The sequence below is a fragment of the Myxocyprinus asiaticus genome, chromosome 9 (assembly GCF_019703515.2).
Source record: "Myxocyprinus asiaticus isolate MX2 ecotype Aquarium Trade chromosome 9, UBuf_Myxa_2, whole genome shotgun sequence".
NCBI lineage: Eukaryota > Metazoa > Chordata > Actinopteri > Cypriniformes > Catostomidae > Myxocyprinus > Myxocyprinus asiaticus.
Genome location: NC_059352.1, coordinates 3,330,488 through 3,357,106, shown reverse-complemented (window position 1 = coordinate 3,357,106; position 26,619 = coordinate 3,330,488). Strand labels below are relative to the sequence as shown.

Here is a 26,619-nt window from a genome sequence, read left to right as displayed (position 1 = left end):
GTCAACATGACAATTTGCAAGCGCACGAGGTTGGAGCGGTCTTTTGATGCCTTTCAAATCTGGGCGCGTCCTTATTTTACATTACCTTTGGCTGTGTCTCGTTTGGAAGGCTGCGTCCTCCGGAGGTCGCATTTGTCGGCCGCATACGTCATCAAGCCTGTCTTTTTTTCATAAAAGCGAGTAGGACACTTCGAATGCAGCCTTCGAATGCGACTTTCTTTCACGGGAATTTGGAGGTTGCATGAGGTATATCCATCGTGGAAACTCACAACCCACAATTCTTTGCTTCAATGGAAATGTCTAAAAAAAAAATAACGTGAATTTGCCCGTAAATATGATGTTCAAATGCAAATAATGTTAATTCTTAAGTTGAAGTACCTCAGTAGATGGGTGCAGAGTATATAATATGTATAATTATATTAATATATAATTAAAATAAAGTATTAGACTAAAATTACACCTGTAAAATCTGTATTCTTTTCTCTTTACATCACTATAACTCTCCTAAAATGTACATCATACATTCCCATGCAAAGGGAATTTGTTCCCTTCTCACTCGTGGCGTGCTGTCATTGCAACCATGTTACGTTACATTACCTTTCATCCTACGAAGGCCGTCTCGTTTAAATGAGACTTGTTTAAAGGAGGACGCTCGGTATACTGCAGCCTTCAAAGGACGCATCCTACCTAGCATGCAGCCTTTGAAACTGGACACAATTGTATAGCTAACAGAACTACTCAGCTGCAGAGTTATGGTGCGTTCACATACAACGCGAAGAAAATGTACGCCTCGGATTGCTTGCGCGAGTTTGACCGCTGGATTATACATTTGTGTTTAAACTCGCGTTCCGCTATTAACGCGACCCCCGTGAGTATTCCCCCTTCTCTTCCGGAAAAGGACAGGAGGAGGGGCTTCTACGACAACTTATCTTTCCGCCATCAACCATGGCCGATATCACAATAATTGCTGCTCTGTATCTGTTAAGTCCCAGACACGTCGGAAAACCAAACACCGTCGTGTTTGGGTGCATGATATCATCCGGAGGCGCATACAGCTCGGTGAATTTCACCGCCTTCTCCAGGAACTGCGTCTGGATGACTGCCGCTTCGTCCAGTCTCTGTAAATGTATGACGTTGTGTCATACAATTCCGGGTGCCCACACACCGCTACAACAATTTTTTTCATCCATTTTTCCAGATTACTTCTGCTACTACGTCAGTACGTCAGTGACATCCGGACAATCTCAATGCGAATTTCTCGCTCGAGTTGAAAAATTTCAACTCGCGCAAATACGCGAATGAAGCGATTTTGCGTGTTTGAGTCGCGTCATTTGCTTGAATTTGTGTCTATTTGCATCTTTGCATTGACTTTGTATGTAATCGCGCTGCGCGAAACACTCGCTTCGCGTTGTATGTGAACGCACCATTGCACCTGTTATATCTCTCATCTCCGTCTCTCTTGAGCTCCATCTGACATATACAGGTATTTTCTCTGCCATCTGAATCAGTCAATAAAAATTTTTTTTTTTAATAATATACAAAACAATAATAATATAATTATATAAATATTAATAATATACATAATATGAAAATATATTAGCTATATTTAATATTTAGTATACAATCTGTTTTCAATATACATCTTAACTAATTATGCAGCACAGTTCCCTTTCATAATTTAATCCGTTAACATTTTCAATACATATTGTCAACTTAAAATGGCCATTTTTAAGGTAACTGACGAGTTTCGACTTTTACTTGAGATATTTCACACAAAAATTAAAATTGTCATCACTTATCTTCATGCTGTTGCAAACCTGTATGACTTTCTTATTTCAGTGGATATCAAAAGGAGATATTAGGGAGTTCCAGTCACCATTCACTTTCATTGAATGAAAAACAAGGTGCAGTGACAGTGAATGGTGACTGAGACTAAACGTTTTGCTTAACATCTACTTTTTGTTCCATGGCAGAGAAAAATTCATACAGACTCAAGGGTGAGCAGTGATGACAGAAATGTCATTTTTAAACGAACTGCCCTTTAACTACCTGTTAAAGTATTTATTAAAGGTATCTGCCAAGACAAAATGTATAAATGTTATTCAGCACATGCTAGACCTTATTCACAGCAGCGCCATATTCAATTTTTGACGAGAATGACAACGAGGCGTTGAGAGATAGACGTACAGCCTCTTCAGTGGGCTGTACTGCAGTTTAAAGTGTTTTTGGATCGTTCCGCGGACAAAACATTGGAAAAATCTCTTTTCAAGAACACTCAGTAGACAACATGAGTTGTGGAAAATCAGATGGGATATTGGAGCTTTTTACAGATTTATACCGTGCATGCCATTGAAGAGATGGTAAGTCTATCCCTCACAGCTTCATTTCCATTCCCTTTAAAAATCAAACTGTCTACTGTGAATAAGGTCTATAGACCAATCCTCTTGTCAGCGCATGCGCAGTAAATGGTGGCAGAAAGCCCACTGACTGTTGTGTTAGATTTGACAGATTAGATGATTAAATGAAAGTTTGACACAAAACCATAAATACAAATACATTCTTAGCGATACAATTACTATAATAAAATGAGTTGATAACAAACATGTAATCATGTTTGCTATAAATTTTTGCTGCTAAGTTGTGTGTTGAAATTATCTCAGTCCATTCAGCTCTGTTGATGGCTTGAAGCCACAGCAGTCAACTAGACCCCTCGGAATCATTCTCAACAACGTAATCTGATAAAAGTTTACTTTTTACGCATGGTTTTGCCACCACTTCTGTGTTTGACATAAGCGGTGAGGTTGCCAAAGCATTGGTCTGTTGTGTCACGTCTTGCTGGAAAGCAAGTGACTAAAGAGAAGGGTCTACATGCATTCTTAATAAATTAATTTAGAGTTTTAATGTTGTATTAACTTACTAAAAAAAACATAAATGCACATTAAAATATAAAAAACATTTAGACATCCAAGTAGTCTCAGTGGTTTTGTATTTACCAGCTAATGGATTATTTAATGTGTTTTTTATTATAATTATTGTGAAAGTGGTCTTACATTTTTCTTTTATTTTGCCTTAAAAAGTCTTACATTTCATTCCTTCGAACCTGCAGAAACACTGGCAGGGTTCCCACGCGTTCTGGAAAACCTGGAATTTTGCAGTGCAGTTTTCCAATTATGGAAAAGTCATGGAAAATTATAAAAATATCTAAATGTCCTGGAAAAATTATGATTTGTCCTGGAAAATATTAATATAACCATTTGACTGTGTTGCTAGCAAGGTTTCCATTACAAGCACAAAAACATAGGAGTTAAATACACAAATTTGTATAGTTTTTCACTGCTGGTGGCTGCGCATTGTGAAACAACATCAGCGGTTAAGGGCTGTAGGATTCCTCACACGGGGCACCAATTATTATGTAGGGCTTTACTGGTTGTTTAGATCAGTGTTACTATCAGAAATAATTAATAATTATTTCCGTAGTTATTAATCAATATTTAAATTAATTAATTGGACCTAACTCATTAAAACCTCATATAGGACTCCAGTATATGTAGTGTGCTACGTTTAGCAGCAAGTTTCGTTATTAGCAATAATTAATAATTATCAAAGATAATTATTAAATATTAAAATCAATAGAACATTGATGAGAATCAGTGTTAGCTTTTTAAAATCCTTTAAATCAACAATTATCAAAGATAATCGTTAATTGTTAACATCGATGAAACATTAATTAAAATTAACACTCGCTTATTGATCATTCAAATTCAATCAAAGATAATTATCAAAAATCAATAGAATATTAATAAGGATTAACATTGACGGGGCACCACCCTGAAATCAGGGACTAATAACCGAATAGTAAAACAGTCTCAATATTAGATTGTTTTCTTAGGAAAATCGGCATCTGAAGAATATCGATTTTCGGGAAAAAACAATGAATGAAGGTTTGAATCCGAGCACTGACATCCCGTCAGCATGACACAGGCGTATGCAAAACAAACCAGAACACTTCTCTTTGTAATATAAACAAAGTTTATTTATGCAGTAATATCAATTAATAATTAATACAATGCAGTCAATAAACTTCCGACTTACAACTACAAACTAAACAGTGACATGATTAGATATGGAAATAAAAATAATCCTATAACACATAAGGTGTGTGTGTGACTGTGTGTGTGTGTGTGTGTCAGTGTGGTTAGTGAGAGAGAGAGAGAGAGAGAGAGAGATTATTAAGTGACAGCCCGAAAGCTGATTTCGCGATAGCTGGAGAGAAAGCAGCTGTGCTCATCACACAGAGACGCGGTTTTACGAGCGGGGCTTGTAAAAGTCCTGCGTTATTTGACTCTAATGGATGAACTCAGTTTCTGTTTCACCCGCGATGGCGAAAATGCACAACAATCCAATTTGGTTGGACCACAATACAGCAAAACAAATTTGTGATAATTAATACCCTGAGTATTAATAATGAGCGGACATGGCGGTCCATAAACTGTACAAGCAAAAACCTTGAAACACAAGAATAACACGCTATAATATTCTGTCTCTGCCCAGACGTAAACCTCTTACTTGAATCGTATGAGGACACAGGTAGAATGTGTTTTCCTCCGTCCTTTAACTTTGACCCGGTTCCTTGAGGCTCGTGTGATGACGGGAGGCCGTTTCCTCGCGCTGTCGGCGGGCGGTACGGCTGTTGATTGTCGGCGGGCTGGCGGAGAACTCAGAAATGTCGACTTGATTGAAGATGGAAGAGAAATCTTTAATCTCTTCACTTCTGTAGGCCAACAGATGAAGATGCGAATTGCTCGGCGGTCTCCTTCGGATCTGTTAGAGTGTTCGGTTGAACACAGAGTAATCTCAACTCGTCCAGCGAGATGGAGATTGTATGGCTACAGTTTCAAGTCGGACATTACTTCCTTGGGCCACGAGGTTGCACCTGAGAGCAGCAAAAAGCTACGTCCGTATTCGGTGAACTAAGTCGCTGGAAGCGAAATCTTTAAGCATTTCAGAATTATTTGAACTCCTGATGATGTCATGTTTGAGGGACGTTCTGTTGTGTGCCTCATCCAATAGGAGTTGAGAGCTCGATCCTTTAGTGAGCAAGGCTTCCTGGATTTGTAGTCTGTTTTGGACACCCTTTGTTTGATTTTAGCGCGATTTTTATCAGTAAAATTTACGACATGGAATGTGTGGGGCTGAGTTAGGTTTTACGACTGTTAGGCCTGCCTTTGTCTTCTATCTGAATACATGAGGCCCAACAGGGTGCTTACACCCTCATGATTGATGACAGCAGCAGTCAATCGTGTGCTTGGCAATCGTGGTCCAACCTAGGCAGATTTCTTGATTGGTTACAGCTACGACCAATCGCGTGCTTTGCTTCAGCGGCACATGCAAAGTAAGAAGCGGCATTCGTGAAACTTCTCATTCATAAACAAACTGAGTACCTGGTACTTGTACTGACCAACTGAATGAGAGGGGCATGTTGTTCGTTTACTTCAGCATCAGCATGTGAGTCTAACTTGTTCATAATGGAGAGAAAAGGGCGGAAGAGCTACTAATGTGTAAAAGTGACTGTTGTTTCTACACGTTGAGAGGATTTCACATGACTTGTGTCAGTGCTGCTGAATACACTGAAGCCTATGAAGTGACGCGTCAGCACAACCTCGGCTCCAACTTCACACCAAAGTGTTTTTCACACACGTTTTGCTTCACAAATGATGTCTTTGAGAGTACAAAGCTACATTAAATATTTTAAAATGGTTGAAATTTATGAAGAGATGTTGAACGTCTCATAATTTAATTTAATACATTTTTACCTTATAATTTCCAAGTATCCAGAGGCCCCAGTTATTGAACTACAGTAATACAATTTTTCAATGTTTATTGTGCACACCTCCTGTTTTCTTGCGTGACAAGCTCATAAATTCACCCCTCCATAACACTTACTACAACGTGGAGTAAACTTACCTCTTCATTAACTTTTCTAAACTTTACTAATTTCATGAAATACATCTTCGCCTACAATACATCCAAAATTCTGCAGCTACAGTTCTTACTTCCAGTAAAAAGTCTGCACACATCACCCCACAGCAACAGCTCCATTGGCTACCAATTACCTATCGCATTCAATACAAGATGTTGTTGATAACTTTCAAGGCACTTCACACACTTGTTCCTCAGTACATCACTGAGATGCTTCGCCCTTCAAATCAAATCACTTTACTGTCACACAGCCATATACACAAGTGCAATGGTGTGTGAAATTCCCACTTCTCGCACTCTACAGTCTACTGGTGCAAATTTCCTGTTAGCCCGAAGTTCAGGTTGTCTCCAATGGGAGGCAGGTCATTTATGACTGTTGCTCCTCGACATTGGAATGCTCTCCCACAACCCCATTCGGGAACTCACTACTTTCTCCTCCTTTAAATCACATCTAAAACTCATCTCTTCACTCGGTGTTATCTCTTGGCTGCTTGTTTGGGAGTTGTTGTTTTTTTTTGGAGTGTATGTGTTATCCATTTGCTGAATTTCATGTATTTGCTTTCATGTAAAGTGACCTTGGGTTCAAGAAAGGCGCTATATAAAATAAACATATTATTATTATGAAACACAAACAGAATAAAAAATAAATTAAAAAAAAACAGCAGATGCTCCCGATTGAGACAATTATTTTAATGGTCCTGAGTCCAAATACAATGTGATATGTATTTGGAAATAATCTTGGATAAAATGCGACGCTACCTCAGACATCCTTGTTATCATCCTGGGGGTGGTCTCTGGTTAAAGTGGACCAATCACAGCTGTTGTGGTCTGTGTCGATGCGACGGCAGTAAAACCTTTGAGGAGGTGCACGTCAGGCTATGGCATAGGCTACACCGTAACCACCGTAGCTACGCATAGCCTACGGCGTAAATTCGACACAGAAGTATAAATTGACCTTAAGGGTGCTTACTTACTAGGACAGGGGTTTTCAAAGTCAAAGACAGTGGGCCTCCCTTGTGACACAACATACATGATGACGCTCCCAATGCGGAATGTTTTTTGTGAGGGTTAGGTTTAGAGGTAGAGTTAGGTTATAGAATATATACTTTGTACAGTATAAAAATCATTATGTCTATGGAGAGTCCTCATAAGGATAGCCGCACCAACATGTGTGTGTGTGTGTGTGTGCACAAAGGACTACTGAATAGAAACTCTTCTAGAATGTCCATGTTTTTCACGTACCTCACATATGTTAACAGCTGTGCGCAGCTGGCCACATCAGTGGATTCGTCAATCTGGAGTGCAAAAAATGGGCTGTGCCTGATGCTGTCTAACACTTGCTCCTTCACATCCTGTGTCATGTCAGAGATGCACTGACCCACTGTGTTGTCAGAGAGTGGAACAGAATCAAGCTTAGAAGCCGCTGCCTCTCCTACCATCAAGGATCTCTTTGGCTGCCGGCAGAATCAGTGTCTCTCCGATGTTATGTGCTTTGTCCGCCTTGGCAAAATGCAGCGCAACATGATATGAAGCGTCAGTGGCCTTTACATTTAATTTGACAAATTCTCAGACAACTTTTTTCTGACCTTGAAAGGCTTGAAGTTTTCTTTGGAAAAACTCAGGAGGTTTTCCCCACTACCTCAGCATGCTTGGTGTCAAGGTGACTGTGGAGTTTAGCAGGTTGCATGCTGTCATTAGCTAAAATCTCCTGACAAACGACACAAAGGTCGTGGTCGGGCGTATATTCCAGGGGGGATGGGGGGGAGGTTAACACTCAATAATCAAAACAAGCAAGTACAGCCCCCCAATATTTATACCATGATCAATGGAAACATGTAAATGCTTCACGTTGGAGGGCAAAGCGCCGCTTGACGCTGGCGTTTAGCGGAGCCTTGACGCCTCGACTCAACTCATATGAAATGCACTTTACAATGACGAAGGGACATCATTGAAACTCAAAATTATTATTATTATGCTATTATTGTTGTCTTTTCGGATAAAAGTCATGCTCTGCAGTTTAAATGCTGTAGGAAAATGATACAGTACACCTGCTTTGTTCTTATAATGCTTAAACATTCGACTGAAGTCAGAAGATTTGTCATGCAAATTTTAATAATGTTGAAGGTAAGGACATTATTGATACTCATTATTATTAGACTATTATTGTTGTCTTTCTGGATGAAAAGTCATGCTCGGCAGTTCACAAACTGAGTGGAAATTATAGATCTGCTTTGTTCTTATAATGCTTAAATACTATAAAGTCTCTTGGCAGATTTTGGTCGTGAACATCTAAAGATGATTCAGTGACTCACTCATTGCACATTAGACTTTCATTTGTCACCACCTAGTGGCATCTCCAGAAGGGGTCACTAAACGAATCAATTAATGAAACTGAACAAATTTGTGAAACAGAAGCAAGCCACACCAAAGTAGCCTTTATTTTTGCAGCTAATTCTACACAATTGTGCAGATAATTTGCTATACTTGAATCATTAGAATAGCTTAAGTTGGTGCTTTTAGCTTATATTTTTAAAAAAAATAACCCCGGAAAACATGTCCATGGATTAGTGATTGCCTCAACTTTTTGGACCCTCATGAGTTTGCATCCCTGTGAGTTATAAACTTTAGACAATGATGACAGTCGGACCACTGATTTAAAAAAATAAAATAATTCACAATGGGTACGTAGCGTGATGATTCGGCTTTAACATCTCGGAATGTGAATTAGTTTTCAGTAATTCAACAATCGGAGTCAGCTTATTCCGTGGTTACAACATGTAGTGTGCAGAAAACATTTCTATGTCCTAGTGTGATAATTAAACAAAAAAAGTCTCTGATTTAATTGAATAAATAAAATAATCTGCAAGTGATGTGTGCTTCAAAATGAATGTGTAGAGCCGTCTGTTCATACACTGAAAGCACCTCATCATGATCATCATGTGTATGCTTGTGTGTGTGTGAGATGACAGAGACAGAGAGCACTCTGAAGTGCACAGCACATACAGACTATGTATTTATTTAATTAAGTTACTGCTTTATGGGGATTAATAATCACACTATGCCATGGAGCATACTGCTTATCTGGAGGTGAGAAACTACTGTCCAAAACACACAGAAACGGTAAAATAAAAGTTCGATTTAAATGGACACGTGTTTTTGCTTAAATATTACGCTTGTTGGGTGCAGTGGTGGCTTAGCAGTTAAAGGCTCTGGGTTACTGATCAGAAGGTTGGGGGTTCAAGCCCCAGCACTGCCAAGATGCCACTGCTGGGCCCTTGAGCAAGGCCCTTGACCCTATCTGCTCCAGGGGTGCTGTATCATGGCTGACCCTGCACTCTGACCCCAGCTTAGCTGGGATATGTGAAAAAAAAGAATTTCACTGTTTATGTGCAAATGTATAATGTGTGATAAATAAATTAAATTAATTAAAATTAAATAAAATATCCTAGAAAATTGTGGCTTGAAAAGAGTGGGAACCCTGCATGGGTGAATTCTCCAAGAAGCTTGGAACATCCTATCTGCCAACAACCAAAAACAGTGTCCAGGTGTATCTAGGAGAATTGGTGCTGTTTTAAAGGCAAAGGTGGTCACACCAAATATTGATTTAGCTTTTTTATGTTTACTGGACTTTATATGATGTTAATTGATAAATGAAAACTGTTTATGGCATTATTTTTGAAGACATCCTCACTATGCAACATTTTTCACAAGTGCCTAAAACTTTTGCACAGTACTGTACATTCTCTTAAAGCAAGTCTAAATATCTTATATGTTGCTTCTCAAGTAAATGTATCTTGTTTTAAGGATTTTTAGACAAATTTAAATGGAAAACAAGACAAAAACACTTTTCTTTTTTGCAGTGAATTTCTTTTCTGAATTAAACTTAATAAAAAGTAGTTTTTTCCCTTTAATTCAGTGAATAGTTGAATAATCGTTACAATAATCGTTATATTAATCGATTATCAAAATAAACTTTAGTTGCAGCCCTAATCAGATATATATGTTTGTAGTGCTTGGCTGGGCAAAAGTCAGCATCACGATTCTAGGGTGTCATAAGTGTCTATAAGGTTAAATCTGGACTACTTTGTGGTAATGAAATGTGTTCCTCTATTAGTGCTTTCTGCTTTTATCAGTTTGCTCCTTTCAAAGAGAATCTTTTCTGTTACCAAAGAGAATTTTTTTTTGAGACCACAATGCAAATGAAACAAGTGCTTGATGTAGAATGTGTATAATGGGGTTTTATTGAGTGAATATATAGTGACAGCAATGGAAAGTGAAGCATAAAGACTCAACTGGACAAAATGAACTGGACTGAAATCAAATTTTGACTGCATTAACCTCTGCATAGCAGATGTCCATGTGTACATCATTTTGCATGAAAATTTACATATTGAGAAAATTAAAGGACACACAAGAGAATTTGGCTCCTAGGAGTGGGCAATATAGGTGAAATGTTCTGTTACTATATTTTAATAATTTTGGTTAATAATGATATATATAAATCACAGTCTACAAAATTTTAAAGTAAAGTGAGTAAAAAGCCACTGAAAAATAATGAAAGATCCTTTTGACTTAACTTATTAAGCTAATAAAAAAAAAAATAACAAAAATTCTCCCAATTTGGAACGCCCAATGTGCTTTAAAGTCCTTGTGGTCACGTAGTGATTCGCCTCAATCCGGGTGGCGGAGAATGAATTCCAGCTGCCTCCGCGTCTGAGACCGTCAATCCGCGCATCTTATCACGTGGCTTGTTGAGCGCGTTGCCACGGACACATAACGCGTGTGGAGGCTTTATGCCATCCACCGCGGCATCCACGCTCAACTCACCACGCGCCCCACGAGAACGAACCACATTATAGTGACCACGAGGAGGTTACCCCATGTGACTCTACCCTCCCTAGCAACTGGGCCAATTTGGTTGCATAGGAGACCTGGCTGGAGTCACTGAGCACACCCTGGGATTCGAACTAGCGAACTCCAGGGGTGGTAATCAGCGTCTTTACCACTGAGCTAACCAGGCATCTTACTTATTTAGCTAATTATAAATAATCATTAAAAATATTATTTTTTCTACTTTGCATTCAAATGAGGCTTCTCTATTTTTATTTGAAAGTTATAATGGCTATATACACCATACAGTGGGCGCAACACAAATTTAGTCATCGTAGACTGTTTGCGTGAATTCTAGTGTTTCTAGACAAGCAGATAGTCTGCATTATTGCACTTCGTCTAACACATTCCTCTGGACTCGCTGTCAAAAGAGTGTATTTCGAAAGGCTGAGTGCTCAACTGTGCGCGAGACGGAACGACAAATGGATAAACAAAGTGTACCCTAGCCTTAAAACTGAAGTATGTAATTTCTGTGCCACTAGCGCCACCAAACGGAATTGGGAAAATAAACATTGTTTTCAAAACGGCTTTCTGAACACGCCCTCGTTGATCGAACAAACAGATAGTCCCACCCCCAACTCATGCCATTGGTCGAGTCAGTGTTATTGTCTCTTTTCAGATGGGTCACTCAAAACAAACAACTACAGAGTATTTTCATAATGCTACACAGACACAGGGTTTACATTTTTATTTTTATTTTTTACCTATGAATGTCTTACTCATAGTTGTCTCAGCATATTAAGATGGGGTAGGAGAAAGTACTTCAACATAAAAATAGTGTTTTTAACGCATTTCTTTGTCCAGCTTCACAGGTTTAGCCTTCCATGGCGTACTGTAAACCTTTTTGATGACTATACATAATAACTGGATATAAATACACAGTTAATTCAGATGTTATTGATCAATTCTTGAGGTAATTCACTCAATCAAAACACAGTTTTAATCCAATATCAATCCGTGTTTGACAGCAGCAGAACAAGGGCAAATAAATGGACTGCATTAGCAGCAGTAACTAAGGGGGTGGGGCTTAGCAAACTGAACGCAAAGTGTTTGTAATGCACATTCCCTACCATGCAGTACTATTTTGCATAACCTTGAATCAGAAACAATACTAAAAAATGAATAGTTTCTACCATTTTTTATATGTTAAATATATATAGTATATTATATAATAATAAATTCAATAATGTTAAATACAAAAAAATATATGTAATAATATAATTTAATATCTAATATTAATATATTATTGAATATGTTTTATTCAGACACTATATTGCCCACCCCTACTGTTTGAATGCTTATAAGTAAAACCATAGGAAGCTATTGCCCTGATACTGCACATATATAACTTTTATAAAAAAATAAATAAAAAGAACCATCAACATAAATAAATCTTAACTGGTTCTTACATAAATAAATCTTAATCACTTATGGCAGGGGTGTCAAACTCTGTTCCTGGAGGGCCACAGTCCAGCAGAGTTTAGCTCCAACCCTAATTAAACGTACCTGAAGCAGCTAATCAAGGTCTTCAGGAGTGCTTGAAGATTACAAGGAGGCATTTTGGAGCAGGGCTGGAACTAAACTCTGCAGGGCTGCGGCCCTCCAGGAACTGAGTTTGACACCCCTGACTTAAAGAAATAGTTCACTCAAAAAATGAAAATTCTCTTATTCACTTATCCTGATGCCATCTCAGATGTGTATGACTGTCTTTCTTCAGCAAAACACAATTGAAGATTTTTAGAAGAACATAGAGCTCTGTCAGTTCCTTATAATGGAAGTACACAGGTGCCAGCACTTTGACTGTCCAAATGTCACATTTAGGTAGCATAAAAGAAATCCTGGCTCCAGTCGAACAATGAATGTCTTCTGAAGCAAATCGATACGTTTGTGTAAAAATAAATCGATAATTAAAACATTATTAACTTTTAAAATGCACTTCCTGCCAGCAGCTAACGCGAAGCGTTTCGGCCATTTCAAACCGCACCAGAGCCTTGGATGGAAGCCAATTTAATTATCGACTTGTTTCTTACATAAACCTATTGATTAGCTTCAGAAGACATCCATTGATCGATGAATAATGAGAGAATTTTCATTTTTGGGTAATGAATGCTTCAGTAACTGCATTAAAATGGTAGCTGTCAATAAATAGTCTAAATAATTACTAATGTAATTATGAACAGTACAACACTTTAAATAAATTACTCAACACTCACAAGTCAATTAATGTTCTTACAATGTTAAAACTTCAAGAGCTGTATGTTTGTGTGTACATTGTGGATGTTGTGTATGTCCTGGCAAATTTGCATTGTAGCTCGCAGGAAATCTTCCACAGAGGGCATTGTTATTTATTACATTTGTCACTACAGCATCCATGAAATCTTGGTTTCGGCACAACAGGAACTGATGCTGATAGATAAAACAGTTCATTTTGTGATGTGTGGTATCTCATTTAGCAAGCCTGGAAATGGTTACTTACTGTGTGAATTTTGCTTTAGTTCCCTTTCTTTATGACTTTCAATGCGCCGATATTTGTCCCAAAACAGTTTTGATGTTCAGCCACCAGCTGTTGAAATAAGAGTGCTGTTGACGTTTACCAATGTTGCAAGATGCCATGATGGCTGAATGGGAACTGTGGCTTGTTGGAGAAGTTTATTCCTGTGCCACAATTCCAGGCAATCCAGAGCTTCAGGAAAGCTTGCAGTCTCGAATTTATTAGCAAACATGCTGCCTTTGTTGACGACCCACGGTAAATCCCCAATCCCAAAGATGCAGATATCCCTGACATATCGTCCTGCGAGTAGAAACACAGCATTCTTGATGTCATTAGATGCAAGGTTCAAATCTTGAATCTTTCTGTTGTGAATACTCTATATAGATTGTGCCATTGTGTAATCTTATATGAAATATTGAACAATTTGCTCAATGGGATATTACACAGCATTTGTTTGCAACTGTAATGTTATGATTGCACAAAGGCCTTAACTGAAATAAATCATTTTGATACCCCATATTTATGTCTTGTTTTAGGCTACTGAAAAAAATATCTAAATATATTTAATACAAGATACATTTATTTAAGAGGCAAAAATCTAACAACATTTAGAGGTTTATGCCTAAAACAAGAAAAGAAAATTGCCAATGGAGCAAGATGAATGTTCTTGTGTTCGCTTTGAATTAAGTTCATTTTTCTTACCCCACAGGCAAGTATTTTTTTCTTGTTTTAAACATAAACCTCACTCATTTTTTTTCTCTCAGAATATTAATATGTAATTTTGCTTCTCAAGTGAATGTTAGGGATGTGCTGAACGACTAATTTCACTGACGTTTAAATGGAAATTTTGAAGTCGACTAGTCAAAAAAGAAACCAACCTTCAGAAAACAGTAAAAAAAGTGTGTTTATGCGACCCATTTAAAATACTTAATCTATTCCAAATCTGAAGCTAAATTCCGCTGAAAAGGGGCATTTATCTGCAACGTGCTCGCCTTGCGTTATGATCATTGTACATGAAATATAAAACATGACGCATTCACTGAATCAACGTTAGCGAATATTTAACAGGCATATTTATTGAAAACAGTTGAATGAATAATTCGGGACCAATAGAGCAACCCAGCCTGTTCTAAACGGAATTAACAACGTAAAAGTTACTTAACATTGTAAAACAGTCAGGACATTGTTGAAAATAATTAACAGGTAGGCTAAGCCAAATCTACAAGAGAAACAAAATGAACTGAAAAGTTGCGCATATTTCACAACGTGCAGTCGTGCATTAACCATTGATCTAATAAGGCAGCTGTTCGGTAAAGAACGTTAACCAATAAAAAGTAGCCATAAGATGAAAACAGGCCTGTGATGTAGCTTACAATAAACCTAATGTATTCTAAACATGCCGTGCACACAGAATAAAAGATAGTTTAACCTGTTAAGCAGTTGGCACCTTGTTAAAAATAAACTAGGCTACTTACTTAAAAGCATAATGTTTTGATGAGCAAAATTAACACGTCGACATGGTCCGGTGAAAGACAGGACTTGGCTCACCCTAGGCGGCTATCCTGTGCTTGAAAATGCCTGCACAGCAGAAAAATAATGTACAAGCATGCACAGATTTAAAGACTCAAATGTGAAAACATCCATAGGGACTTTCAAACATTTGGAAAGCCGATTCCCGCACCACCACCAAAGTGTTTTCATTACTACTTTGCTGAGTTTGCTTGTCTACCGAGAGGGCATTTTCCTGCACGTGCCGCGAGTGAGAGAGGAAAGAAGCACACACAGCCTGAGGTGAAATAAAACTTTGTATCTGCTTCAGATATCCTCTTTTTAAAATAATATTTGTATTATTAATTCTATTTAAATTATGTCACATTAATATGACAGCCTCTGTAAAAATATGAAGCCAAATGTAAATGTGTGAAAATGATGATCAGTTAATGGGGGGAAATATTAACTGACTAGTAATTTCAGTGTCGACTAGCAGCATCGGAACCGCTTAGTCAGCTAGTCTCGCACATCCCTAGTAAATGTGTCCTGTTTTGAGGATGTTTACATATTTTGGCAACACTTTACGATTACGTTCTGTTTTTCTGTATTGATCATGAACTGAATTTGCCTGAAATTAATGCAATATTTTAATCAAGATTTGGTAGCCATCTGATTTCGTACCTTCACAGCCTTGGTGTACTGTTCCTTCTTGGTCCTTCCATTTGATTGCACGAATATTGCCGTCCCATCCACCATTGACGTGACTGTTGGGTGCTTCTAAGGAGACATGGAAGACCATGTAATTCTGAGCAGTTTCCTGTGAGCAACATTCATACTACAGCATCTTAAGAAATCTGAAATCACTGATGGGAACAAACAGTGAGTCAAATTACAGCACATCAAAAAACCAAACATACTTTTGATTATGCAACACTTAGTTCAGTTTCTCGAATTTGATCGGCCAAGTGAATGTAATTACAAGCAGTGCAGCGTGTGCAGCCGCACTGGGGTCTGAGGTGAAAGGGGACGAGAACGATTGCTGACCCGACAGCGAAACGACCGAGGGGGACCCCAACCACCAAACGCAATTACATGATTTATAATTACATTTCAATTGTCACCATGAATGCAGCTACATACAGAAAATTCAATTTCAAATACTATTTGCAATTCCTTAAGAAAATAGTCCTTAATAAACCTACACAGTTGCTTGTGTGATATTGCATATCTATCGATGTGTTTGGTTGGTGTAGTTGCAGCTTACCCTCTAAGTGATTTAGTGTTACCCAGTAATGTTCATCGGGGCTAAAGGTATCTTTAGACCACTCGAGCAAGTCTTGGGCAACCGGGCTGCTGAGGGCATATTCCACAAACTCTCTTGTCAAGGAGTAATAAGCAGTCCCAAAGTAGATAGTCAAGTTGTGTGGAGAAGGTCCCTTCTTTTCACCCTTGCCCTTTAGTGCCACATGGGAGTCTTTCACCTCCACGTACTGAAACTCAGTCCTATGCTGCATAGTTGGTGGCTGCTTGACTCCGGGCGTCATATTCCGGTCTTTCCATTTAGATCCTTGCATGTACCGAACCAACTCCAGGTTGCTTTGGATGGGGAAGTCCTGTCCACACAAGTTTATAACTCTTCTCCATTTCTTTGGAGATCTTACCAGGTCCTTCATGCAGTTGATGTCAGCCTTAAGACGGGAGAAGCCAGCGTAGGTCACCCTTTCGCTGACAGATGCCAAGAAGACATTTGGGAAGCACCTCACTAGGTTCTGGACCCTTGTCTTGTATTCTTCTGGCGCTTTTGCGTCTATGTGAATGCAGTAGACATTCTGAGGCACATAGATTGCTCTCAGGAGCCTCACAAATGTTTTTAGCTCCTTGTGTATGGTGATGATGAAGGCCAAAGGGAAGTCTTTTTCTTCTTTGCTCAGTGGCGACATAATGAAGTGAAGTTCTGACCTCAATCTAGCGCAGCTGACTTTAGGTTTGTTGACCTCGCTGGTGTTCGTACAGTCATTTCGCTGCCACTTAAACCCGGGAGGTGATGATGGAAGAATTGGACAGTTGTCAGGCAGGGGTTGGCAGCTTAAGACATTTGGAAGGACAATAGCTTGAGGTGCATTGGATACTTTGGCTTTCAGGTAGATGACTGAACAGATTAGGATGCAGACTCCAAGGCAGAGGAGAAAACTGCATTTGGTGCTCTCAAGCTGGACCATAATAGTCCAGCATTGGAAAAGCAATTAGAGATCTTCTGAAACAGAGCACAAAAACAAAATAATTAAATAAGTTTAATGCAGGTGCACTCAGCGATATTTACATTTATGTTCACTGCCTCCTTGTGGTGAAGATTAAGCATCAACCAAAAACCGAAGTTCTCATTTAATTGGGGTTTTCGAGATAAAGTGAGTAATATTCAACTGGTTACACCATCTGAACTTGGTGGTGCTCATGAATGTGCCCCCAGCACCACAGGTAGAATAAAGCAGTATTTTCCTCCAATTTTTCCACATGCCGTTACGTCTCGCGCACAGTCAAGTGCTGAGCCTTTCAAAGTAAACTCTTTGACAGCGAGCCCATATGGACGCGTTTGCGTGTGCGCACTACGACTGATACTTTTTAATGCAGCTCCACGCAGACAGAAAGTGCGTACCGTGCTAATGACGACATTTGCGCTATGCACAGTGTGCACGAGAGATAGTGGCACGTGGAAAACCGAAGTATACTTTGGCCTTAAGACGGATAAGACTCGAGTCTTCATCTCAAGTGAGTGTGCATCATTTTAAACATACTTCTCAAAACTATTATTACTACTAATATTACAATTCTGTTTTTGGAAAATAGAATATAGAAAATAGCAAAAAATTACTGGGTGCACCAGACGCTATATGCATTGGCATTGCACTCTGCTATGTGCATCAAAATTAATTCACTGTCATTCTTTTCAGTGCAAACACATCCTTTTATGTAAACTAGGCCTGTTATACAGTGTGCCAAATGAGTGCTATTTTCCTGGCGCAATTAGCAGTAAACTAATTTAGTTTAAAAGAGGATGTTTTGTACATTTTTTAGTTATCATGGAAGCAGTAATTCAGCAAATTATAATTAAATTATGGAGAAGAGTTTTATAATGGGTAGGGATATCAGTATCAGGTTCGATGCCGCTCTTACTCATGCTAGTAAAAATGCTCCTACACCGAGAACCGATACCATCTGACATACGAATGTCATTCCGTAATCATTCAGCGCACAGATTAAAATCACGTTATGTACTAGTGTGATTTTTCGGCACCAATTTAATTTTTACATTTTTACCTGATTTGAATAGCTCCTTTACTTAGTCGGTTGCTAAAACAACGAAGATAACACGTGCGAATAAACAACACTAACAGCAGGGGAGTTCCCGCCTCTGTGGTTTATGGTAAGTCTCTGTCACATGCTGTCAATTTCACAGATAATAATCTGAGAATACAGAGAATGTGAAAAAAGCATTTACAGTTGCTCGCTTATGGACCCCATACAACCATGACACAAAGTTGAAGTCAGAAGTTTACATACAACTTAGCTAAATACATTTAAACTCAGTGTTTCACAAGTCCTGACATTTAATCATAGAAAACATTCCCTGTCTTAGGTCAGTTAGGATCACTACTTTATTTTAAGAATGTGAGATATCAGAATAATTGTAGAGAGAATTATGTATTTCAGCTTTTATTTCTTTCATCACATTCCCAGTGGGTCAGAAGTTTACAGACACTTTGTTAGTATTTGGTAGCATTGCCTTTAAATTGTTTAACTTGGGTCAAACGTTTTGGGTAACCTTCCACAAGCTTCTCACAATAAGTTGCTGGAATTTTGGCCCATTCCTCCAGACAGAACTGGTGTAACTGAGTCAGGTTTGTAGGCTTCCTTGCTCACACACGCTTTTTCAGTTCTGCCCACAAATTTCCTATCAGACTGAGGTCAGGGCTTTGTGATAGCCAATCCAATACCTTGACTTTGTTGTTCTTAAGCCATTTTTCCACAACTTTGGAGGTATGCTTGGGGTCATTGTCCATTTGGAAGACCCATTTGCGACCGAGCTTTAACTTCCTGGTTGATGTCTTGAGATGTTGCTTCAATATATCCACATAATTTTCCTTCCTCATGATGCCATCTATTTTGTGATGTGCACCAGTCCCTCCTGCAGCAAAGCACCCCCACAACATGATGCTGCCACCCCCATGCTTCACGGTTGGGATGGTGTTCTTCGGCTTGCAAGCCTCACCCTTTTTCCTCCAAACATTACGATGGTCATTATGGCCATTTTTGTTTCATCAGACCAGAAGACATTTCTCCAAAAAGTACGATCTTTGTCCCCATGTGCACTTGCAAACTGTAGTCTGGCTTTTTAATGGCGGTTTTGGAGCAGTGGCTTCTTCCTTGCGGAGCAGCCTTTCAGGTTATGTCGATATAGGACTCGTTTTACTGTGGATATAGATACTTGTCTACCTGTTTCCTCCAGCATCTTCACAAGGTCCTTTGCTGTTGTTCTGGGATTGATTTGCACTTTTCACACCAAACTATGTTCATCTCTAGGAGACAGAATGCGTCTCCTTCCTGTGTGGTATGATGGCTGTGTGGTCCCATGGTGTTTATACTTGCGTACTATTGTTTGTACAGATGAACGTGGTATCTTCAGGCATTTGGAAATTGCTCCAAAGAATGAACCAGACTTGTGGAGGTCCACAATTTTTTTTGTTGTTGTTTTTTTTTTGAGGTCTTGGCTGGTTTCTTTTAATTTTCCCATGATGTCAAGCAGAGAGACACTGAGTTTGAAGGTAGGCCTTAAAATACATTCACAGGTACACCTCCAATTGACTCCAATTAGCCAATCAGAAGCTAAATTAGGCTTGACATCATTTTCTGGAATTTTCCAAGCTGCTTAAAGTTACAGTTAACTTATTGTATGTAAACTTCTGACCCACTGGAATTATGATATGTATAGTCAATTAAACGTGAAACAATCTGTCTGTAAACAATTGTTGGAAAAATTACTTGTGTCATACACAATGTAGATGTCCTAAACGACTTGTCAAAACTATAGTTTGCTTATATGAAATCTGTGGAGTGGTTAAAAAATGAGTTTTAATGACTTCAACCTTAGTGTGTGTAAACTTCTGACTTCAGTTGTAAACATTAAAACATTGAAATGACTGTCACAAATGCAATAAGTTAGGACAGGTGCTTGTAAGCTAATAATGATTTAAAAGCATTTAAATATTAAATAATATTTAAAATGTTTATGTCAGTACTTCAGCCAATGATACATTATATGACATAAAGGTGTATCAAATCACGTCTGGGTGGGTCCCACTATCTCAGCTGCCTGTTTTGTGAGATCACAGACAGAAATAATCCTATTATGAACTACATGGATAAACATCTGTGCTATTTTTAAATTGGGTGTCTGGATTACTCAGAAGCCTGTGACATCTCTCCTGTATGAGCCATCATAATGATATGCTCCCATAGTCATAGCCTTTGGAAAGTGATGACACTTGCTTTCATATCCCTATTAGGTGACAAATGTCTTTTTCCCTCTAGTCACAACTTAGAGTTCTTCTTAATAGCACCCTAGAGAGCTCTGCGCACCATGGGGTCTGGTATAGGTCCCTGTCAATGGTCATGGGACACAAAGGAGCTTTGAATATCACTTTTGTCTTGGCAATGAAAGCTGTTTAATGAACCCTCAGGGGCTTGTATAGGACACTGGCATTGCCACCTTAAAGAAGGGAAAGCACACAGTTATATCAGCATCATGTAATGTGTACTGTGCGTGACTTGTTGGTTAGTCTTTAGCTCAGGCTTTAGATATTGCTTTTCAAACTGTACCTTGACCCTTTATAGGGCTTTTGGCTCAAGCCACCCAGGGCATGGTAATTAATTAAAGGGTTATTTTTACACAAAAATGAAAGTCATTATTTCCTCAACCTTATGTTATCACAAACCTGTTTAACTTTCTTTCCTCTGTGGAACAGAAAATGTGAAGGTTTGAAGAAAATCCTGGCTGCTCCGTTCCATACAGTGAAAGTTAATGAGGACAAAATTAAGCATTTATCATAAAAGTCATCCATATGACTTGCGGTATATTAAAAGTCTCTTTTTTTTTTTATATGATAGCTTTGTGTGCGAAACACACCAAAAAGTTGTTGTTCAATGAAATTGCTCTCATTTGCATTTTAATGAGAGAACTATGATGTTTGATTTGTAAACGGATCATTTCAATGAATTGATTGATCCAGTTCACCTACTCATTCGTTCACATTGGTTCTCAAGTTCAACTCACTGACTCAATTATCCAGTTGGAGCAATTAACAGCTCACTGTAGAGGGGGATTTTCAGTCAATAGTGAATTCAGTTTGTTTGTGTTGTTCTTATGACTTTAGAAGACTTTGAATATTTTTTTAAATTTACATTTTTTATGCATTTGGCAGACGCTTTTATCCAAAGTGACTTACAGTGCACATATTACAAGGACAATACCTCTGGAGCAACCTGGGGTTAATTGCCTTTCTCAAGGACACAATGGTGGCTGTGGGGATCAAACTGGCAACCCTCTGCTTACTAGTACTGTGCTTTAACCCACTATGCCACCACCTCTCCTATATATAGGATGCTTTAAATTATTAATTTTTTTCACATCAATCTACACTCCGTACCCCATAATGACAAAGCAAAACCCAGATTTTTTTTATAACTTTATAAAAACTGAAATGTCATATTGACATAAGTATTCAGACCCTTTACACAGTACTTAGTTGAAGCACCTTTGGCAGCGAATGCAGTTCACTTGTATTGAACCCAGAATATTCCTTTAAGGATAAAGTGCCGATTGTTTTGGAGAATTCCAGGATTGTTCATCTATTGATTGGTTAAGGAAGGGTTGAAGCGGCTTAAATTTCAACTCTTCAATGCACCTACAAGCAATTATTATTAACAGCACTACTGTTTCATCTTGATTTGTATTTGTAGATACATCATAAATTAATTGTCAATATGCATCTTGCACTGAGGAGAGATTTCCGTCTGGCCACTCTGCCATAAAGTCCAGATCGGTGGAGTGTTGCAGTGATGGTTGTCCTTCTGCAAGTTTCTCCCATCTCCACACATGATTTCTGGAGCTCAACCAGAGTGACCATCAAGTCCTTGGTCACCTCTCCTACCAAGGCCCTTCTCCCCCGATTGCTCAGTTTGGCCAGGCGGCCAGCTCTAGGAAGAATTATGGAGGTCACTGTGCTCTTGGGAACCTTCAATGCAGCCGAATTTTTTTGTAGCCTTCCCCAGATCTGTGCCTCAATACAATCCTATCTCTGAGCTCTGCAGGCAGTTCCTTTGACCTCATGGCTTGGTTTTTGCTCTGATATGCATTTTCAGCTGTGAGACCTTATATAGACAGGTGTGTGCCTTTGCAAATCATGTCCAATCAATTGAATTTTCCACAGGTGGAATCCAATCAAAGTGTAGAAACATCTCAAAGGTGGTCCAGAGAAATTGGATGCACCTGAGCTAAATTTCAAGTGTCATAGCAAAAGATCTGAATGTCAGTGTGATATTTCAGTTTTTTTAAATAAATTTGCAAAGTTATCAAAAATCTTTTTTTTTTTTTTTTTTTTTTTTTTTTGTTGCATAATATTGCATAATAATAACTCCCATGTTTCACTTGATGTGCAATTGCAAAAGGACCAATATGACAACATACTGTTGTTTTTGAAAAGGCAAGGCTTGTCGGAAGCAAGCAAGTGATGTTCCTGCGGGAATACTGATATTGAACTCCCCAAATCAACATTGTGTTTTGTTGCCAACATTTGACATGGTAGAGCTCGACCTTTTCATGGTGCATTTCAATTGCTGCCTCGGATGATTGTCATGAATCCTGTCAACAAAATGTCTTGGTCATTTTCACCCCAAATTGTAAATTATAATTTTTTTAAAATCGGAAATTATATTTTGCATAAAGAAAATGAAGCTTACGTTTAGGACTATTACGATTTTTTACATTTTGACATTGTTTTCACGACACAAACACATTCGTCCACTCAATTCTCACTACCGTTACACATCTGGATGTTTTACTTTACTCTTCCCATTGTTTTCAGTAATGATTCTCATAACTGCAACAGTCATTTTTAACTGTATTACAGTAAAAAAAAAAATGGAAGGCAGTACTACTTTCATAAATATGTTACCATTTAAATAATATTTTTTTTTTTTCCCAGGATGCAGTATACTGCAAAAAATCATATTCTTAATTAGTGTTTTCGTCTTTTTGTCCAGTAAAATAATCTAAATATTTTTAAAACAAGATATATTTTCTTGACTAGCAAAATGGCATAACATATTAAGTTTGTTTGAAGAGTAATATGACCAAATTTTGTAAACTTTATGCTTAAAACAAGAAAAAATATCAACTAACCTCTCAACTAAACAAAAAACCTGTTGTGACTTGCGTGTCTTCTACACAACTTTGACATCAGGGGACATTAATCATCATAAAGTTATTTCAGAGGCCTAAAATAAATGTGGAACATTTTACACATTAAAGAAATATACCAGGTTCAATACAAGTTTAGCTTAATCGACAACATTTGTGGCATAATGTTGATTACAACAAAAAATAATTTAGACTCCCCTCCTTTTCTTAAAAAAAAGAAAAGCAAAAATCGATGTTACAGTGAGGCACTTACAATGGAAGTGGTTGGGGCCAATTTTTTGAGGGTTTAAAGGCAGAAAAGTGAAGCAACCATTTGGTTAACTTGTGTATTATTCGAGCTGTAAAGTTGTTTAAATAGTTGTTTGTGCAGGATTACAGGGTTTTTGGGGTAATGTTGTCATGACAAAAAATGTGTAAAATCGGATATAAGTTTACACAGAAAATGTATTATGTATATATGTATACATATATTGTGTACGTCTTGTGTCTATAATTTTTTTAACGTATTTAGTATTTAGACGTTTATGGATTGGTCCCATTTGCTTCCCTTTTAAGTGCCTCACTGTAACACTTATTTTTGCTTTTTTTTTTTTTTTTAAAAAGAGGGACAACTCGAAATACATTTTTGTGGTTATCAAAATTATGGCAAAAAATGCTGTCGATTGAGCTGAATTTGTATTGAACACAGAATATTCCTTTAAGGATAGAGTGCCGATTGTTTTGGAGAATTCCAGGATTGTTCATCTATTGATTGGTTAAGGAAGGGTTGAAGCAGTCTAAATTTCAACTCTTTAATGCACCTACAAAGCAAACATTGAAAAAGTATGTTTTTTTTTATTTTTTATCTTGATTTGTATTCGTAGATACATCGTAAAGTAATTGTCAGTATATGCACTTAGATAAGGCCGTATCTGTTAAGAAATTGTTCTAGATATTTAGTTTTATTGGTAATACACTCTCTCGCAGTGGAATATGATTTGTTCAGTTTTCTACCTGACTTTCAATTCATTAAAGCACCTGGTGACATAAAAGTAAACGTACGATCAAACTTCATGGGTTTAATTGTGACCTGCTCATGTTACTACATGTACTTTTTGTGTAATTATTTTTTGAAGCTGCTTGTCATTAAAAATAGTGTTACCCATTACAGTTTAAGGGTGGTTTCACATATAGTACGTTTTAAGTGAACCAAACCCAGTTCGGTTAAAGTGAACCGGAAAGGGCACCAGATGCAAATGACTTCAGTGCTTTTGGTGTACACAATGTAAGTGGACTTAAAATAGGACCCAGTTTCTATTTTGGCCCTCTTCGCCTTCAAACCTTTTGTGGTTCACACCACAGCTTTTTAAGAACTCAGACACCATTGCAGCTAGGGCTGTCACGATTAGGAAATTGGCTGACAATCATTTTTCATAAATAATTGCAATTATTATGATAAGCAATTGTCATAACTCTTAAGGTGTGCGTATGCTTATGACAGATAGGCCTACACTTTAAGTAGTAATTTATTGATATTTAACTTGAAATCATATAACAAAATGGGGCTATATGATTACTTTTGAGGCTTTAAAATTTGTTTACTTTTTCATTACAAAATATTCCACAGGGATAGAATTACATAAAAAGTCATATTTTATATGTTATATCATTTATGAAACCCAGACAACACCGGCAAGTCTATTACATTATGCAATAGTAATAATGCATACTGTATTTCTGTCCTAAATTCTTCACTCTCTCACATTATGTTAAGACTCTCCGATAAATCCTAAGTAAAACATTTGAAATTCTATGTGTATTTGAAAATATGCTTCTTTATCATCTCGAGAGTAATGGAGCAAGCAAGCATCTCCTCCTGCGTGTCATTTACATTGTGTGTATGAGCCAAGAACGTTTGCCACTGCGCAAATAAAATTAAAGCGAAACTATAGAAATCCTCACTTGCATTTTCGTGGGAGTTTAGCACGAACCTTTGTATACGGTATGCCCATCAGAGCACTTTAAAGCGGTTCATCTTAACGCGCTGCTCTGCTCTGCTCTGAATGTGGCCGGTCCGTACATTTTAGGTGCTCAAATAATACAACAAGAATGGAATATGAGAGACAAAAACACATCAAGGTAATCATGGTATATCTATATTTGCTAAAAATTCCCATATGTGGTCTGAGTTCGGTTCGCTTTAGGGTCCTTTTGGGGCGTCTGAGACCACTTGGGTTGTTCACATATACACGTTATACTGCTCTGAGAGCGCTTGGACTGCTCAATGAGCTAGGGTTGAAAATGGCCCAAGAATAACTATACTAGGGCTATGGTGTTAAAATGTGATGTGAGACTCTTAAACGTATTTTAAATTAGTTGTGATTTAGATTTTAAATCGACTACCTGATGTTGTTTTCAATGAAACAATTAAACCACTTAAACAAACTTTCTTACAACACTCCTTTCGATTAGGTCTACGCACAATTTCTCTAGTGCATTTAGACGCAGCCCCATAAATCAATGAGTTAAAGTGTGCCTACCTTTTAGCTCAAGCCTTATCCACTCCTTTAAGTGGGAAATGAGGTTAAACGTTCTCGCGAATGCTTACTTCAGCCTGACCGCTGAACAGAAAACTTCTGATGTGTGTCACAGACAGTGAATATGTGCTACTGAGATATGGTGCTGGGCGTGTGCCGCTTGTTGCTGTTGTGATGTCGTTGTGCGCGTGCTGTCCTCCCTAAGCTGTGGGGATCGGCTGCTCGGTTACGCTCCCCATGAGAGAGTGGGAGGAACGAGAGGAAGGGATGAAGGGGTTGGTCTAACCAGAACCATAATTTACAGCTCTTTTCCTCTTTAACACTTCCTTTTTCCTTAAGTCACGAGGAGGATATTGTAATGAAGCATTTTCATTTGTTTTTCCCCATTATCGTCTTGAAACATCTGACCAGTTATGTAACCAGTTGTTGGAGCAGAACTGGTCAGATATGTGTTGTCAGTTGATAATTACTTCATGTTAACTTCTAATGAATAGTTCACTCGAAAAAAAATATTTTTTTGCCATTTATTCAACCTCATGTTGTTTTCAAACTCTGTTGAATTTTCTGTCCCTGGGTCAATGACGTTACCCTCATTTTTTGTGGCTAGGACTATTAAGTTATTCAAAAATACATTAAAAACGCAATTCACACGAAACAATTACTCAAATGCACCTCTATTATGATAAACATGTTTGCAGTTTCTGAGTTCAAGGTCATTTTGAGATTGTTTTGGGGGGCTTAAAGTCAAAGTGGTGTAACTGTCCGCATATAGTAAAACA

The 26,619-nt window shown here is 38.1% G+C and overlaps 2 protein-coding genes across 4 annotated transcripts in view; one reads left to right on the top strand and one right to left on the bottom strand.

Annotated features, from left to right (window-relative positions):
• The window catches only part of LOC127446023 (replication termination factor 2-like), a 48,001-nt gene that overhangs the window by 10,521 nt on the left and 10,861 nt on the right, over window positions 1-26,619 (top strand). The gene's annotated exons all lie outside the window — the stretch shown is intronic.
• Window positions 10,198-26,063, bottom strand: gcnt7 (glucosaminyl (N-acetyl) transferase family member 7). 2 transcript variants are annotated; one of them, XM_051706625.1, is made up of 4 exons: window positions 25,844-26,063; window positions 16,116-17,105; window positions 15,533-15,628; window positions 10,198-13,660 (listed from the first exon to the last, which is right to left on the bottom strand). In XM_051706625.1, the coding sequence occupies exons 2-4, from the start codon at window positions 17,068-17,070 to the stop codon at window positions 13,422-13,424; spliced, it is 1,290 nt and encodes a 429-aa protein (XP_051562585.1). In that variant the 5' UTR covers window positions 17,071-17,105; window positions 25,844-26,063; the 3' UTR covers window positions 10,198-13,421. The 2 variants fall into 2 exon arrangements, with proteins under 2 accessions (XP_051562585.1, XP_051562586.1); XM_051706626.1 differs by having other exon boundaries at window positions 15,533-15,625.

Bases quoted from the DNA above. Each gene is read 5' to 3' on its own strand.
- gcnt7 (XM_051706625.1), bottom strand. From the start codon at position 17,070: ATGGTCCAGCTTGAGAGCACCAAATGCAGTTTTCTCCTCTGCCTTGGA. The intron at 15,629-16,115 runs GTAAGCTGCAAC...ATGTCTCCTTAG, and splicing joins AACACTAAATCACTTAGAGG to AAGCACCCAACAGTCACGTC. The intron at 13,661-15,532 runs GTACGAAATCAG...TTCTACTCGCAG, and splicing joins AGTACACCAAGGCTGTGAAG to GACGATATGTCAGGGATATC.